Source organism: Acomys russatus, chromosome 16, assembly GCF_903995435.1.
Source record: "Acomys russatus chromosome 16, mAcoRus1.1, whole genome shotgun sequence".
Classification (NCBI taxonomy): Eukaryota; Metazoa; Chordata; class Mammalia; order Rodentia; family Muridae; genus Acomys; species Acomys russatus.
In genome coordinates, this window is record NC_067152.1 from 41,787,377 (window position 1) to 41,804,804 (window position 17,428).

The 17,428-nt window shown below is 50.3% G+C and overlaps 1 protein-coding gene across 2 annotated transcripts in view; it reads left to right on the plus strand.

Moving 5' to 3' along the window:
- The window catches only part of Unk (unk zinc finger), a 29,964-nt gene that overhangs the window by 9,558 nt on the left and 2,978 nt on the right, over window positions 1–17,428 (plus strand). Inside the window, exons 2-14 of one of the 2 annotated variants that reach the window (XM_051159069.1) lie at window positions 6,024–6,233; window positions 7,239–7,415; window positions 7,551–7,681; window positions 8,410–8,545; window positions 9,067–9,184; window positions 10,134–10,218; window positions 11,613–11,755; window positions 12,064–12,264; window positions 12,869–12,934; window positions 13,310–13,484; window positions 14,647–14,748; window positions 14,859–15,047; window positions 17,192–17,373. In XM_051159069.1, the coding sequence (XP_051015026.1) occupies window positions 6,024–6,233; window positions 7,239–7,415; window positions 7,551–7,681; window positions 8,410–8,545; window positions 9,067–9,184; window positions 10,134–10,218; window positions 11,613–11,755; window positions 12,064–12,264; window positions 12,869–12,934; window positions 13,310–13,484; window positions 14,647–14,748; window positions 14,859–15,047; window positions 17,192–17,373 (1,915 nt within the window). The remainder of the gene's footprint in view (window positions 1–6,023; window positions 6,234–7,238; window positions 7,416–7,550; window positions 7,682–8,409; window positions 8,546–9,066; window positions 9,185–10,133; window positions 10,219–11,612; window positions 11,756–12,063; window positions 12,265–12,868; window positions 12,935–13,309; window positions 13,485–14,646; window positions 14,749–14,858; window positions 15,048–17,191; window positions 17,374–17,428) is intronic. The other variant, XM_051159068.1, reaches the window with a different exon arrangement.

A 17,428-nucleotide genomic window follows, 5' to 3' on the forward strand; every position in this document is an offset into this window, starting at 1 on the left:
TTGTATCCTCCCATTCCTCCCTCCCTCCCATTTCCCCCTTACTCCCCTCCCCTATGACTGACTGAGGGGGACCTCCTCCCCCTGTATATGCTCATAGGGTATCAAGTCTCTTCTTGGTAGCCTGCTATGCTTCCTCTGAGTGCCACCAGGTCTCCCCATCCAGGGGACATGGTCAAATACGGGGCACCAGAGTTCCTGTGAAAGTCAGATCCCACTCTCCACTCAACTGTGGAGAATGTCCTGTCTATTGGCTAGATCTGGGTAGGGGTTTGAAGTTTATGCACATATTGTCCTTGACTTGTGCCATAGTTTGAACAGGACCCCTGGGCCCAGATCTGCCCATCATAATGTTCTTCTTGTAGGTTTCTAGGACTCTCTGGATCCTTCTATTTTGCCATTCTCCCATGCTTCTCTCACCTAGAGTCCCAATAGGATGACCTCCCCTCTGTCCCAGTTTCCTGGTAAGTGAAGACTTTCATGGGACATGCCCCTTGGGCTAGTGTGCAGATATAAGTGAGTATATACCATTTGACTTGTTCTGCTTCTGGGTTAATTCACTCATTATGATCTTTCTAGTTCAATCCATTTGTCCACAAATTTCGGGAATTCCTTATTTTTAATAGCTGAGTAGTATTCCATAGTGTAAATGTACCACTGTTTCTTTATCCATTCTTCTACTGAGGGACACTTAGGCTGTTTCCTTGATGTTTCGTCTCAAAAAGACGAAAACAAAAAAATTAAGTTAGGCGTATGTGAGTAGAGGGGAGTGTGGGGATACGTGCACTATCTGAGTGTGGTGCCCTCAGAGGCCAGAAGAGGACACTGATCCCCCTGGAGCTGGAGTTACACATGGCTGTGAGCTGGGCAACACAGATAATGGGAGCGGAACTCTGGTCTGCTGCAAGACTGATATATCCTCTTAAGAGCCGAGCATCTCTCCAGCCCTTGAATTTAGATTTCATATAGCGTGCCTTTTTTTGTTTCTTCAGAGCTTTAGGAAATAGAGATAATCCAGTGAATGTTGACAATAAATCAGCATTTTTAAAAAAGTAGGTGCAAGTACTTCATTTAAGTTTAAAGGACCCTAACCACTTTAGAAAGTGATTTTGCTGTGTGATTTCATTATAACTATACGTATGTAAAAATATCCGGAGAATTTCTCCAAAGGCCAGCAGTGGGCTGGCTGTGTGAAGTCTGTGTTCTTGTTGTTGTTTGTCACAGGCTGTCAGCTCAGGCCAAGCTGATCTGGAACTTGACTCTGTAGCCCAGGCTAGCCTGGCTCTGAACTCATGGTCATCTGTCTACCTTACTTTCCTGCATATTGGGACTATGTGTGTGTACCCCAACACCTGGCTGTGGTGGCTCTTTTCCCAGGTGCCTGAGGAGTTTCCCAACTTGTCCTATTCCCTGTGGGTCACTGAAGCCTTGTTATTTCAGAACTAGTTTGTTTTGCTTCTTTTTTTGTTTGTTTGGTTTTTTGAGACAGGGTTTCTCTGTGTAGCCTTGGCTGTCCTGGACTTGCTTTGTAGACCAGGCTGGCCTCGAACTCACAGCGATCCGCCTGCCTCTTCCTCCTGAGTGCTGAGATTATAGCGTGCGCCACTGAGGCCGGCCTATTTTACTTTTTAGTACATATCGTTGAGTGTGGTGTGCTTTGGGAGATTGCAGTGTGAAGAGCTTAGCCCCTAAGTTCTGCTCCTTCTCAGGCCTTGGAGGAACTAAGGGGCCAGGGAAGTGTCCCTTGGTGCATAGTCCTAGGCTTCTGGAGAGCAGACTGAAAAACGGCTCTTAGTCCATTCAGTTTCTTGGGTTTTGTCCTTTTGGAACTTTTCTTTTTCTTTGAGACAGAATATCACTATGTGGCCCTGGCTGGCTGAAACTGGCTGCATAGGTCAGGCTAGCCTCCAGTTCATAGGGATCCACCAGTCTGCCTCCTGAGTGCGGGGATTAAAGTCCTGGACCCCTGACCGACTTCTGAAGTACAAAGATGGGCTGGAGTTTACTGGACACAGTTGAACATATCTCCTGAAACTCAGCTCTCCTGAGGTTGTAGGGGTCCACACCTGTCCTCCTGTCTGTCCAGAAGACAGAGGCAGAGGGTATCCTGGGCAACTTAGTGAAATCCTGTGTTTCAGTCCATGGAAGATGGAAGGCAGTGATAATCTGTTAGAGTGAAGTAGAAGAGGAAAGGAAAAATGGAAAATTCTAAATAAACACTTGATGCATAATTAGCAGATGGTATGGTCAATAATTGTTTGTGCATAAGTTTAGGAATCTCTAATTGTACTAAGTTAAAATAGCTTTTACTTACTTTACTTTATGTGTATGAATATTTGCCTGCATGTATGTAATTACGCCATGTGCATGAGTCAGATCCCCTGGAACTGGAGTTACGGATGGTTGTGAGCCACCATGTAGGAACAGCAAGTGCTGTCAACTACTGAGCCATCTCAGCAGCTCCAAAAGTAACAAACATTTCATATATATATATATATATATATATATATTATACATGGTGTCTGTATATATGTATATGGATGTTTTGCCTGCATTTATGTCTGTCTGGTACCTTCAAAGGCTAGAGGAGGGTGTGGGATCCCCTGGGAGGAGCTACAGACAGCTTTGCACTGCCATGTAGATCCTCTGGAATAGCAGCCAGAATTCTTAACTGCTAAACATCTCTCCTGCCCCGCAAAAGTAGCTTTAGGGGTTTTGTTTGCTTTTTTGTTTTTTGTTTGAAATTTTTAATTTTTAGGTTTTTAGTTTGTTTGTTTGTTTGTTTGTTTTAAGATAAGGTTTCGCTGTAGCTTTGACTGTCCTGTAATCACTTTAGACCAAGTTGACCTGGAACTCACAGAGATCTGCCTGGGATTAAAGGCATGCTCTACCATGCCTGGTGTAGTTTTAGGTTTTTTAATTTATTATTTGTGTGTGTGTGTGTGTGTGCGCGCGCGCATGTCTTTGCATGGTGGGGGGCTTGCATGTATATGTCAGAGGACAGCTTAGTGAAGTCCGTTGTCTCTTTCCATTTTCTTTTGTTTCTGGATATTGCGCTCATGTGTCAGACTTGCACAGCAAGCCCTTTATCCACTGCGTCATCTTGTAGGCCTAGAAGTGTTCTTTTTAAAACCTCTCTGAGTTTGGCCTCTTGTCCTATAAGAATGTTGTCTGCAGTGCAGTTCAGTTCCGTGTGCTAAGTTCTGAGTTACAAAAGGGCTGGGTGTTTCTTTTTTCTTTTCTTTTTTTTTTTTTTTTTTTTTTTTTTTTTTTTGTCTTTCAAGACAGATCTCTCAGTGTAGCCTTGGCTGTCCTGGACTCACCTTGTAGACCAGGCTGGCCTCGAACTCACAGCAATCCACCTGCCTCTGCCACCTGAGTGCTGGCATTAAAGGCGTGTGCCACCATGCCTGGCTAGGGCTGCGTGTTGCTTTGTGAGGGTCTGCCTCATGGTGGTGTGTGAGTCCCCTACTCTTCCTTTGTGGGCAGTTAATCCCTGGTGCTAGTCTTGAGAACATGCAAGCATGGTTTCTTAGTCAGAGCTCTCTGTTGGATTGTTACAGGGCTGCTATTGAGTCATAGATAGTAGAGCAGTATGAGCTGGGCAGCTATACCTAACATATAAAACTGATCTTGGACATGACATCACAAGTAGAGGGGCAAGCATGAGGACCTGGGTTTGAATCCCCAGCCTTCACATAAAACCAGGCATGGCGGCTCACGCCTGTAATCCCAGCACTCAGGAGGCAGAGGCAGGTGGATCGCTGTGAGTTTGAGGCCAGCCTGGTCTGCAAAGCAAGTCCAGGACAGCCAAGGCTGCACAGAGAAACCCTGTCTCAGGAAAAAAAAATTTTTTTTAAAGAAAGGTGGAGATCAATAAAGGAAAACACCTAATATCAACTCTGTCCTCCATACATGTGTAAATACAAATAAAGACAAATTAAAACCAAATGAGAAGTTTCTCTCCTCGTGTGTAGTAGGTCACAGGTCTGGACAGGAGTGGCGGTATGTGGCTGTACTTGTGGTTACTCAGGAGCTGGTATTGCTTGAAACAGAAACACATTTTGTGAATAAAGTTATGTTCCATCCTCATGATAGCTTATTGTGTAGATATCCAAATTCAAAAATATCTTTTATGAAAATTTATTTATTTGTTAGGTATATAGTGTTCTGCCTGCATGTACACCTGCACACTGGAAGAGATCTTTAGATCACAGTATAGATAGTTGTGACCCACCATGCCATGTGGTTGCTGGGAATTGAACTCAGGACCTCTGGAAGAGTAGTCAGTGCTCTTAACCTCTGAGCCATCTCTCCAGCCGTCAAACACATCTTTTTTTTCCCTCAAAAATATCTTTTTTTTTTTTGGTTTTTCGAGACAGGGTTTCTCTGTGTAGCCTTGGCCATCCTGGACTCACTTTGTAGACCAGGCTGGCCTCGAACTCACAGCGATCTGCCTGCCTCTGTCTCCCGAGTGCTGGGATTAAAGGCGTGCGCCACCACGCCCGGTTTTTTTCCCTCAAAAATATCTTAAGTAACTTTCATATCAAGCATTTCAGACAAGGCATATTCAACCTATAAAGGAAAAATGAGTATGTGATTAATATGCAAAGCAGGGTAAGAACTGTAAGAAATGGCCGGGCAACAACAGCAAGACCCTGTCTCAAGAGAACAATAAAATATAGGATACCAACTGGATAATCATAGATACACAGTCGGTAGCTCTTCTGTTTTAGCATGTCTTATGCAATGTGCTAGGACTCAGGGTTGATCTGGAGCTGCATCATAATTTGCCAGTGCTAAGCACCCCTTTACTTCTCTGCTGCTGGCTCAAGGCTCAGTTTCCAGCCGCCTCCTCACCCCATTTTCTCCTGAGTTGGTCTCTTAGTGGACCCAAGGAAGAATATATTTCTCAAAGAAGGATTTGCCTAGTAGCTTGGAGCATGCCTTTAATCCTAGCGCTCGGGAGGCAGAGGCAGGCAGGTCTCTGAGTTCGAGTACAGCCTGGTCTATAGAGAGAGTTTCAGGACATGCAGGGCCGTTACACAGAGAAACCCTGTCTTTAAAAACAAAACAAACAAAGAAAAGTTGACCTCTGACTTTCACATGTGCTGTGGCATATGTACCCTTTCCTGCCCATACACACATCATACACATAGAGTGAAATATTTAAAGAAAATGCACCGACTCCCTAGTCAACGAAACAGTCTCCACCTCAGATAGGAGAACCTTAGACTGGACTAAGTAAAGAAAACAAATGGACAGGGTGTGTCCTGTCAGGGTAAATGGGCTTGAAGCCATCCACCTGGAGGAGGATGGGGGAGATTACCCTGGTTGTTACAGGGGGCTAGATAAGAGAGATAGCAGTATTTGGCCACCACTGTTGGAAGTCGTGTATGAGAAGACTGAGGACAGTCCAGTCTAGAATGGAGGTATTTTCAAACCTCTGTGTGAACTCCTTCCCAAATATTTGTGTAGGTAATATGAGAGACATCTCAAGGATAGTGATCAGAGCCAGTAGTCCAGAGGGCCGCTTTGCCAACAGGGCACCAAAGCAGTGTTGCTCCTAAGTGTCTGCCTGTTTCTTCCCTCGACTCACAGTGCCAGCTTGGTTCATGGTATAGGGGAGGTTTCTGAAGATGCGCCGGTGTATGTGGGCGGCAGAGAACCACAGGCTCTGGGGAGCTGTACATACTCTTGTGAATCGCCTTTTCCCTGTGATTAGTGGCGTGGCCTGGGAAACCTCAGGCGCTCAGCCAAGCTGCTGCTGAATACTACAGCTGGCCTCTACCATAGTCAGGGCTCTTAAGACCTGTGGCTCCTGCCTTTTGTGCTAGTGCTATTGTGAAACCTTGATGTTGCCACATACCTAAAAGCTGAGGTCCAGCCTCACCTGTGGACCTCTTCTGTTGTCCCAGTGGGACTGGCAAGGCAACCCAGAACAGGGTCCTTGGTGGCTAATGTTTTGCTGGAAGCAAGGAGTTTCACTCTGCCCCTGGCCACCCTCACAGAGAATCTCTCTGCAGGTACCTGAAGGAGTTCCGCACAGAGCAGTGTCCACTGTTTGTACAACACAAATGCACGCAGCATCGGCCCTACACCTGCTTCCACTGGCACTTTGTGAACCAGCGCAGGCGCCGCTCCATCCGTCGTCGGGATGGCACCTTCAACTATAGTCCAGACGTCTACTGCACCAAGTATGACGAGGCCACAGGCCTCTGCCCGGAGGGTGACGAGTGAGTGCCCTGCCTGCCCTCAGAGGAGCCCCAGGTCTCCTTCTGGGTCAGATGCCCTCAGAATAAGCTTGGGGCATCCAGGAACCTAGGCCAAGGATGCTTTGGGAGGACTGGGCTCACCTCTGCCCTGACTTAAAGGCACAGCATTGGGTGGGCTTTCGTTTTCCTTTACCTATTATATGAAAACAAAACAAAACAAAACAAAAAACCAGCCTTTCTTCCCCTAAGCCCACAGGACACGTTGTTTCACGCTCCGTGTCCTGTGCCCATCTGCTGCACTGCCCTGTGCAGTTTCCGCTATGGTGGCAGCTTAGAGAGGGAGAGCGCCCAGTAGTTTCCCTGGTTGCTGATCTTTGCTGTTATTTGAGATGGGGGTCTCATAACAAAACCCTGAGTAGCCTGGAACTCATTATGTAGGCCAGGCTGGCCTCAAATCCACAGAGATCAACTGCCTCTGGCTCCCAAGGGCTGGGCTTAAAGGAGTGAGCCATCACACCTAGCTTGTTTGCCAACTTTAAACATCTTTTCACAGTGCTTCCTTGAGGAATTGGGTATACCACTGATAAAATATAGTGGCAAACCTGGGACATCACTGAAAGGGACCATTTGTGGCCTTGCTTGCCATTTGTTTCAACCGCTCAGAAAAATGTTGGGAAGCACTTCCAGGTTCTATAGAGTATACTGAGCTTTTCCTATAGTGGCTGACCTTTCAGAAGTGAAGCTTGGCTCATCTCTTCCTCAGGAGCTTATAAAAGGTTGTGAGGTGTGTGTGCATGTTTCAAGGGGTTGATTGTCAGGAGCCCCCTGAGTTAGGCAGTATTTGTTATCCAAACATCTGGTCACCCAGAATGTGCCTCGGAGTGGCCACCCCCTTCAGATCTCAGCACTCAAGAATTCATCATTGCGTCCTCAGTCTGACACCATTGCATTCTGTGGATCCTAGTGACAACCTCAGCAGCTGGGCTCAGGAGACAGAATTTACTGACTTCCAATGCTGTGTTCCAGGTGCCCATTCCTGCACAGGACCACAGGGGACACTGAGCGCAGGTACCACCTTCGTTATTATAAAACTGGAATCTGCATCCATGAGACAGACTCAAAAGGCAACTGCACCAAAAATGGCCTGCACTGCGCTTTTGCCCACGGCCCGCATGACCTTCGCTCCCCTGTTTACGACATTAGGTAGGTTGGGCTTTGGGGAGAGGTTAGGTAAGGGGCCTAGCTGCTGACCTCAACAAGACAAAGGAACTGATGAGGCTTGGTTTCCCATTCTCTCATGCCCCTTCCCACCCTCTGTGTCCTTTCCTCTTCTCCCAGGGAGCTCCAGGCCATGGAGGCCTTGCAGAATGGCCAGACTACAGTAGAGGGCAGCATAGAAGGCCAATCAGCTGGGGCTGCAAGCCACGCCATGATAGAAAAAATCCTCAGTGAGGAACCTCGGTGGCAAGGTACAGGCAACCCCCCCTGTCTGTAGCTGCTCAGTGCCCTGGCCCAAAACTACCTACTGCTTTTTCCAGCTGAAGCCACCACTTCTATTAGGAATCCAACACTTCATCATCCCATTTAAAGATTTCATTTTAGAGCTGGGCTTGGTGGCGCACGCCTTTAATCCCAGCACTCTGGAGGCAGAAGCAGGCGGATCCCTGTGAGTTTGAGGCCAGCCTGGTCTACAAAGCAAATCCAGGGCAGTCAAGGTTACACAGAGAAACCCTGTTCAAACAGGCCCTGCCTCCAGAAATTGGCTTTAAATATTTATTGTATATGTAGGAGTGTTTGTCTAAATGTGTTTCTGTGCACCGTGTGCATGGCTATGGCTAGTTACGGGCCGCCATGTGGTAGTGGGAACTGAACCCCCAGGGCCTCTATAAGAGCAGCAAGTGCTCTTAACCCTGAGCCCCCTTTACCCCTTCATTTCATGTTAAATCCATCATTTAAAAGGCACTTACCGCGGCGTTTCCAGATAGATTACATTCCCAGGATTCCCATGGGCTTTCACACATACCCTCTCATCCATGTATTTTCCCTCCTGATACATGTCTGTGGCTCTCGTCGTGCCTTGCATGGGACCTCAGCCCTTCCCGTTAGCTCCTCCATGTCTTCCCTATACTCTACTCCCGCTGTTGTTGGGGTGCTGCGACTCCATTTCCTGACCACTGCCCTCTGGCCTTCTATGCAGAGACGGCTTATGTCCTGGGGAACTATAAGACAGAACCGTGCAAGAAGCCCCCGCGGTTGTGCCGCCAGGGCTACGCCTGTCCCTACTACCACAACAGCAAGGACCGGCGGCGGAGTCCACGGAAGCACAAATACAGGTCCTTTGGCCCCAAGAGGCCAGCCGTAGGAGGGAGGAGTGGCAGGGAAGGGATTATGTCTGAGACTGCTACTACCTGGTTCTCAAGGAGGTGGGAAGGCAAGCCCTGGGGTTTCCAGGCCCAGTTATAAAGGGAGGGACTATGAAGGGCAGCTGAACGGTGGGAGCCCTGTCTAGTTCTTGCATGAGGCCTGTCCTTTTCTGATTCTTCAGGATATGACTGGAGCAAGGCCAGCCCAGTGTGGGAAATGTGGTGTGGCTATGGCCTGACTCTTGGGCTGTCGAGGTTCTGTGCCTGGTTGGAGGGAGCAGAACTGTTTCCTTCTTGGTGACATGGCTGGCTGGGCCAAAGAAACAGTCTGATTTAGTACCTTCCTCTATAGCTGATCTCCATTTCTGTACCTAAACTTGTGAGACAGGGGGACTGGGGTGGGCGGTGGCCTGTGCAGGAGCCAGGTGGCACTGTGTAGGTCTCAGTCTCATCCTTTATTGCCACTGTCTGACCCCTTTTTGTTGGACCAGGTCATCTCCATGTCCAAGCGTCAAACATGGGGATGAGTGGGGAGACCCTGGCAAATGTGAAAATGGAGACACCTGCCAGTATTGCCACACCCGCACAGAACAGCAGTTCCACCCAGAGGTAGGTCTTGAGAGGAAAGGCGGGAATGACATCCTATACCCATCTCTGTGAACTAGGTGACAGGCAAGGGAAAGTGTTAGCACTGTCTTGGAAGAGGGATTTGTGGGTAGAACTTGAGTGTGCAGTTTCTCTTGTCATGAGCCCACCCAACAGGGAAGGCACAGACAGGACCTAATAGTCTGGCCATCTGGGGCTTTGCACTGCTTGTGGTACTTACAGTCTCCTGACCATTGCAGGTCAGAGCCTAAGGGACAGCAGTCTCCCTGATGTAGTTCCTGTTTACCTGCCTCTTCTGTAGTACCTGTGCCTGCCCTGTCTGTAGGAGAGAGACAGACAGACAGGCAGGCAGGCAGACACAGACACAGACATGAAGACAGGTTCATGTGGCTATAGACCTTATGGGGAGTGGGGGACAGGTAGATCCAATAGAAATCATATCTGAGGTTCCCTGATGGGTGTTTTGAAAGTGACTGTGTGCTCCTTGGGATCTTGGTTCCCTAACACGAGGAGGCATGCTCATAGGGACCACCCCTTTGTGATGACTCCAGGAGGGCACTGGTGATGTAGGCTGCACCAAGAGTTGAGGAAGAGGACAGTAATGAGAAGTTTGATGTGGTGGTGTGTGGTTGTCACCCCAGCACATGAGACATGAGGCAGGGCATTTATGAGCTTATTATGCAGTTGTACACTATGTATCAATATCCTCTCCCTTAAAAAAAGGTGAGTACCAGGTGTGGTACCTCCCCGTACTTGGGAAGCAGGGGCAGACAGATTGCTGTGAGTTCGAGGCCAGGCTGGTCTACAAAGAGAGTCCAGGACAGCTAGGATTACAAGAGAAGTTGGTTAGAGCTATAGGGAAATAGAAGGGGTGGAAGTGGAGAGGGATGCTAAGCTAGCCCTGCCTCAATCCAAGCATCTTGACCTATGTCTGCTCTGCTTTGCCCCACAGATCTACAAATCCACCAAGTGCAATGATATGCAGCAGTCGGGGAGCTGTCCCCGAGGACCTTTCTGCGCCTTTGCCCACATAGAACGTACGTAGTTCCCATGGCCCCAGGGCAGTTCCCTCTTCATTTCCCAGGAAGTGCCCTCTGCCTGGGAGTCTTCAACTGTTACAGCGCCCTAGCCACTCTGGAGCCTTGAAGCCCTGGTGCAGCTTCCAAGAGCCTGAAAGAGACTCAGAGGCTCTTGCCCTGCCAGGCACCAAGTCCCAGGCAAGGATGGGGCACCAAGCATTAAAAGCAACTTGACACACTTGGGAGGCAGAGGCCGGCGGATCTTTGTGCGTTTGAGGCCAGCCTGGTCTACAAGTGAGTCCAGGACAGCCAGGGCTACACAGAGAAACCCTGTCTCAAAAAACAAAACAAAACAAAACAAAAAGCCAGCTTAGCCAGGCGTGGTGGCGCACACCTTTAAATCCCAGCGCTCGGGAGGCAGAGGCAGGCGGATCGCTGTGAGTTCGAGGCCAGCCTGGTCTACAAAGTGAATCCAGGATGGCCAAGGCTACACAGAGAAACCCTGCCTTGAAAAACCAAAAAAAAAAGAAAGCCAGCTAGCCAGATTTTAACCAGCCACCCTTTGTCACCCATGACCATGAAGCTCTTTTCTACTGAGCCCTGCTTGGTCCTCTTGAGCAGAGCCATCTAGTTAAATTAACTTTAAACATTTTTATTTAGTCCAATATAAAGTGATTTCCTAGCTGGATGTGGTGGCACATGCCTTTAATACCAGCGCTCAGGAGACAGAGGCAGGCAGATCTCTGAGTTTGAGGCCAGCCAGGTCTACAGAGTGAGTTCCAGAACTATGTAGAGACCTTGCCTCAAGATAAATACGTAAATAAAATAAAATGATATAATTCTAGTAAGTAGTTAATTTAAAAAGTATCAAGCTGGTTACTGGTTTCTTTGCTGAGTCTTAGAGAGCTGATAGAGGTTTTAATCCCTGCCACCCATTTCAGTTTAGTCAGCTCATTTCAAGTGCTCAGTAGCATCTGGTAGCTTGTTGCTGCAGTTGAAACAGCACAGTTCTAGAGACTCCGTGTGCACGCCAGGCTGTGTCTTCTATCATGGAGTGGGTTGATGGCTTCCCCTGCACATCACTACTCTGCTTCTCTTCACCCTCTTTCTAGGTTCAGCTCTGCCTCTGAAATGAGAGAGAATAAACAGAGCTCTGGGAGGGAAAAACAGATGGAGGCCACAGAGGTAGCTGGCAGCTGTAGATCCTGGGGCCACCCAATTTCAGCAGCACAGACAAGTGACTAATGCTTTGGGTTACTCAAAATGGGGTTGAAGAGTCTACAATGACAATGGAAATGACTAATCCCTCTTAGTGGCAGGGACGTGTGTGGCTTCCTTCAGCAGATGTATAGGTGTGTGCTTTCAAGGACAGACCCGGTGGGATGCCTGCCGACCCCTATCCTTTCTTACAGCACCACCTTTAAGTGAGGACATGCAGCCTTCCTCAGCTGTATCCAGCCCCACCCAGCCGGCTCCTGTTTTGTACATGCCATCTGCTGCCGGAGACTCGGTCCCTGTGAGCCCCTCCAGCCCGCATGCCCCTGACCTCAGCGCCGTACGTGCCCGTCCTGGGGAGTGGGTGGGCACCTTGCCTGCCCAGGAGCGAGCTCCTGCCTCTTCTCTGCCCCAGGAGCTTGAGGCTGTGGGGATGCATCTTCAGAGCCAGTAGTGACCAGCCTGGGCAGGGCTGGGTGGGATAAGCCTTCTGTCACTCCTGTCACTCAAATCCCTCATGAGGCTCAGAGGTCCCTGAATGCTTATTGTTGCCCATTGGCCACAGCCCTTTGAAGCAGGGTCAGAGGGTAGCCATTCCCTTATCCACAGTGTATGTATTGTCCACCACCCACCTGTCCTCTTCTGCAGCTTCTCTGTAGGAAGAGTGGCCTGGGCAGCCCATCTCACCTCTGCAGCTCCCCACCAGCCCCCAGCAGGAAGGCCTCAAACCTGGAGGGCCTGGTCTTCCCTGGGGAGTCCAGCCTTGCCCCTGGCAGCTATAAGAAAGCTCCTGGCTTCGAGAGGGAGGACCAGGTGGGAGCAGAGTACCTGAAGAGTTTCAAGTGCCAGGTAAAGGGTGCAGCAGAGGGTACTGAGGCTCAGTGAGCTGAGCCAGTCATGTGGGGCAAGAGCAGCTTATGGCGAGGCCTGGGCCACCTGTGGGAAGAACACTAAGGGCTAGAGCTGCGTCCATCTAAAGCGGCTTGAGGGTTGGGCAGAGTGGGCGCTCTCTGCCACTCCGCTTCCAGCTGAGGCTACGAAGGCTCAGCAGGCTGCATGGAGTCCTCACTCTCCTTTCCTTTATAAGTCTATGTTCACTCTGCAAAGGGCTGCATAGTTTCCCCAGAGCCATTGAGCCAGTCAATAGCTACTTTCCTTTCCAAAGTGACACCTAATGAGAGGACAGGGCCTGGGGGTCAGGACAGAGGAGTCCCTGCAGCAGGGGACACACTTGTGCAGGAGGCCAGAGAAGGGGGCGAGAGAAGCTGTGCCTGTGGAGAAAGAGGAAGCTGGGAAAAGGAAAAGGCTTTTGCATGGCAGGTGACAGTCCCTGTCACACCTTACCCCTCGCTGTACCTGCAGCCTCAGTGGACCTAGCAAGGACAGGTGGCCACTGGCCTTGAAGCTGCTCACTACCACAATCACTTCCTGCTCCCTTATTTTTCTCTCTCAGGCTAAACTAAAACCCCATTCGCTAGAGCCCAGGAGCCAAGAGCAGCCTCTGCTTCAGCCCAAACAGGTACAGAGCCCTCACTCCCGCCCTGGTATCGCTGTGGATAGGGCAGCCCCAGAGTCCCAGCCGGTGTTAGTGAGTAGGGTACCACAAACTAAGCAGGACTAAGATGGGGTCAAGCCCTGGAGCCCGTCCCTTCTTAGACTTATCCACTTAGGAAGCATCTCAGTGTAACCCCCATGCTCATCCCTTGCTGTGAGCCTGCAAGGGTAAGTAGGTATTGGCCTCCAGGTTTCACTGTCTCTCGTACAGCCGTTCAACAGGTGGGCCTGGGACAGCCAGCCCAGGCCTATAAAGTGCTGGCTGCTTCAGCTCCACCTTGGCCTGTGCCAGAGCATCTATAGGCAAGCATCCCATTGTCTCTCCCCACTCTCGTTGCAGGACGTGCTGGGCATCCTCCCTGTGGGCAGCCCCCTGACTTCAAGCATCTCTTCCAGTATTACCTCCAGCTTGGCAGCCACTCCCCCCAGCCCTGCAGGCACCAGCAGCGCCCCTGGCATGAATGCAAATGCTCTGCCCTTCTACCCCACCAGCGACACGGTAGAGTCGGTCATAGGTAACTAGGCAGGGTTTGTTTGCGAGCCTAGGACTGGACCTGGAGGCAGAGGCACAAGGTGTTCTGAAGTGAGGCTTGGATGAGCACAGCCCACACTTTAGACATTTGGCTTGGGAAAAGTCAGGGTCATCTTGGGTCCTCTGAGCCAAAGGGAGATGAGGTCACATGGACAACCAAGACTAGGCCACGGAGCCCTTTCAGGAAAGTCATATCTCTTGGCCTTAGTTCATTTACTAGGCATACTTGGGAAGTGAGCAGCCTTCACATCTGTCCTTAGAGTGCTAACAAGTAGGAGCTAGTGCCTTGCACACAGTGTGGCTCACTGGTAGCATGTTTGGTAACATGTATCCCTGAGTTTGGCCCTCAGCACCAAGAGGAAAGAGTCAGTGCCCCTTCCCATCATTACTTGCACTGCCCACTTTGTGCCAGGCCCCGTGGAAACAGGTGGTAGCTTATGCTGCTGCCATCCAGGAGAGAAACTATCCCTTCTAGCCAGGCCAGTTTAGCAAAGGGGCACTGTCATTTGTCAGGTACTAATGTGCATTGTCCTTAAAGGGTCAGAGTGGCACCCTCAAGTAACTCGGGTGAATCACATGGCCTGGACATAAGGAGACCACACCATGCCTCTGTCAGAGGAAGCTGCAACCTTGAATTCAGTCTTTTTTGTTGTTGTTGTTTGTTTTGTTTTTTGTTTTTTCAAGACAGGGTTTCTCTGTGGTCCTGGCCATCCTGGACTCTCTTTATAGACTGGGCTGTCCTCAAACTCACAGTGATCTGCCTGCCTCTGCCTCCTGAGTTCTGGAATTAAAGGCGTGTGCCGCCATGCCTGGCTTCAATTTTTTTTCTTCTTCATGTGTGGTCTTGTATAGCCCAGGCTGGTCTTGAACTCTTGGTCCTCCTGCCTCAGCTTTCATAATGTGGGGATTGCTGGCATGACACACCACACTGGGCTGGGTGGGGCCTTGATTCCTCCTAGAGGCATCAAAGAAGGCTTCAGAAAGAAGCAGCACTTGGGTTGGACTTGGTAGGTGCCGTCAGGGTTGGTGTGGGTGGAAGTACTGAGCAGAAGGTACCAAAGGCGGTGAGTGAGTTAGTCAGGGCCAGGAAGCCCTGTGCCAAGGGCATGATCCTTGGGTGCCCACACTCCAGTCTCTGTCCCTAGAGTCTGCTTTGGATGACCTGGACCTGAATGAGTTCGGAGTAGCCGCCCTGGAGAAGACTTTTGATAACAGCACAGTGCCCCACCCTAGCAGCATCACAATCGGTACTGGCAGTGGGCAGGCCAGGATGGCCTGAAGGGTGCTTGGGGTTTCACCTGTGCCCTCATGGCTTGCCTGGTCCTCACCCAGCCCATCTTCTGGGTCTCTCTTACAGGAGGCAGTTTGTTGCAGAGCTCTGCACCTGTGAACATCCCTGGCTCCTTGGGTAGCTCAGCCTCCTTCCACTCTGCTTCTCCGTCCCCTCCCGTCAGCCTGTCCTCACACTTCCTGCAGCAGCCCCAGGGCCACTTGAGTCAGTCAGAAAACACATTCTTGGGGACCTCAGCGTCACATGGATCTTTGGGTAAGAAAGGGACTGGATAAGAACCTAGTGCCTTTTAGCAAAGTCCCTTGGCTGCTCTGCCTGTGACACATCAACCCAGCTACAGGTTAAAGCCAGGACCTGAGCTGGATGCTTTCTCTCCCCATACCCACATGACTGGACAGAGCCAAGCCTCTGTCTTAGCTTCCTGTGCTGTGGAATGGCTGAGGGGTTGTGAGGAGTGAAATGCCAAGACATGCGCTAGGATTGTCCAGCTCCTGGGAAAAGCAGTGGTCTCAGGCTCCAGGGTGGGCCTTCAGTGCCTGATCATACTATAAGGCCTAATAAGTACTGGCCTGGCATGTACCAGGTCTTGGGCCTGATTGCCAGGGCCGCACACACAAATGTTTTGTCCAGTCACCCAGAGCTCCTAGTGGCTGGTCAGGTCATCAAAGATCACCAAAGAGCAAGGGGAAGAGTTAGAGCAGGCCCACTCAGGCTCAGGTGCTCCCTTCCTGGCAGGGAGAGGTATCAAGCACTCCGATGTAACCCAAGCTGCTCTTTGCAGCCTTCGACCCTAGTGGTGAAAAGTACAGCATGGAGGTACATAGGCTAGACCACCACACTCAAGAGAGGCTCGTGGAATGGAGGCTATGGGGGAATGTTGCTGAGGTAGTTAGTGGATAATACAGCACTCAGCACAGGCTCCTGCCTTTCCCTTACCCTCATCCACTTCTAGCTAGCTGGACCTCCAGTCAGAGGAGGGCCTAGGAGCTTTTGAAATTCTGGTCAGGTTAGGGACTCCCTCACCTCAGCCAGGATTTTATAGCACTCCCTCAGTTTGGAGGAGGCTTCTGTAGTCAGGTTGTACCCAGTTAAGTGCTAATGCTGTTCTTTCTGACTCCTACATTCTGGAGATACCTTACCTGAGCCCTACCCACTGGCTCCACATGTCCCCTTGCCAGGTGACCCTCTAACCCTGCTGTATAGATGGAAGTGTCACCTGACAGTCTCTGGCAACAGTGCAGGACACTGAAGTGCACAGAGTGACAGGGGAATCTAACACATACTAGGTGGATTTTTTTTGTTTGTTTTGTTTTCGGGTTGTGTTGTTTTGTTTTTCAGCGATCCACCTGCCTCTGCCTCCACCTGCCTCTGCCTCCCGTGTGCTGGGATTAAAGGCCTGCACCACCTTGTTTTCAGTTTTTTGAGACAAGGTTTCTCTGGTAGCCCTGGTTGTCATGGACTCACTTTGTAGACCAGGCTGGCCTCGAACTCACAGTGATCCACCTGCCTCTGCCTCCCAAATGCTAGGATTAAAGGCATGCGCCACCATGCCTAGCCTTGCCTAATAGTTTTTGTGACAGTGGTAGATAGGTTCAGACAGTGTACACTGCAGGTGTGTCACAGGACAAACACATTCCCTTTTTAAAAAAAACAAAAACAAAACCCAAAAATCCCCGAGGTTTTATTATGTAGCCCTGGCTGGTCTCAAATTTAGATCTGGAGAAATGTGCACAGATCCAGTATCTTTTTTTTTCCCCAGTGTGCTTATACTGCTCAAAGGGGAAAAGAAATGTCTGAAATTTGGTTCAGTCAGTGGGAAGGGGAGCAGAAGTCACTAGAACAGTGTCTGAGGAGAAGGAAGCCAGAGGTAGACAGGGAGTCCCTGAGATAGGCTCTGCCCTGCAGCAGAGAGCAGCGCAGAGCATCCATAGGCCCGCTGTGTGGGAACATGGGCAGCGTAGCTGATGGAAGGGCAGGCGTCTGGAGTCAGGTGCTCAGGCTCTCCTGTTCTCTTAGTGGTTCTTGTTAGCGCAGTCTTTGCCCTGAATGTGAAACAGCTCCTGCTCCAGCCCTCCCTTCACAGACGCACTGGCTGGTAGCTTTTGCTCTGTCTTATCCTGTCAGTCAGGCCCTTCTCCACCTCTCACTGGGATGCAAAGGGCCCCGTGCAATAGACCAACAATTAAGACACCTTCACAAATTGCTCTCCCACACAGTCCTAAGCCCCCTGAGGCCGTGATAGGAACCCCACTTAGCCGACAAGGATGCTGAGAGTCACATGTAATAGCAGACAACACTGAGAGACACCTGCACAGCTCTTCCACACTCACCCACGGAGGGCTGGCCAGGGCCTGGGCCTAAGCCCTCCACAGCTCATGTTCCTCCCCTCCCTGGGGCAGGTCTGAACGGGATGAACAGCAGCATCTGGGAGCATTTTGCCTCTGGAAGCTTCTCCCCAGGCACTTCCCCTGCCTTCCTATCAGGGCCAGGGGCTGCTGAGCTGGCCCGGCTCCGGCAAGAGCTAGATGAAGCTAACGGCACCATCAAGCAGTGGGAGGAGTCCTGGAAGCAGGCCAAGCAGGTACCGGGCCCCACGCCCACCTGCAGTACCCAGTGCCTGGTGACGGCAAGCTCAA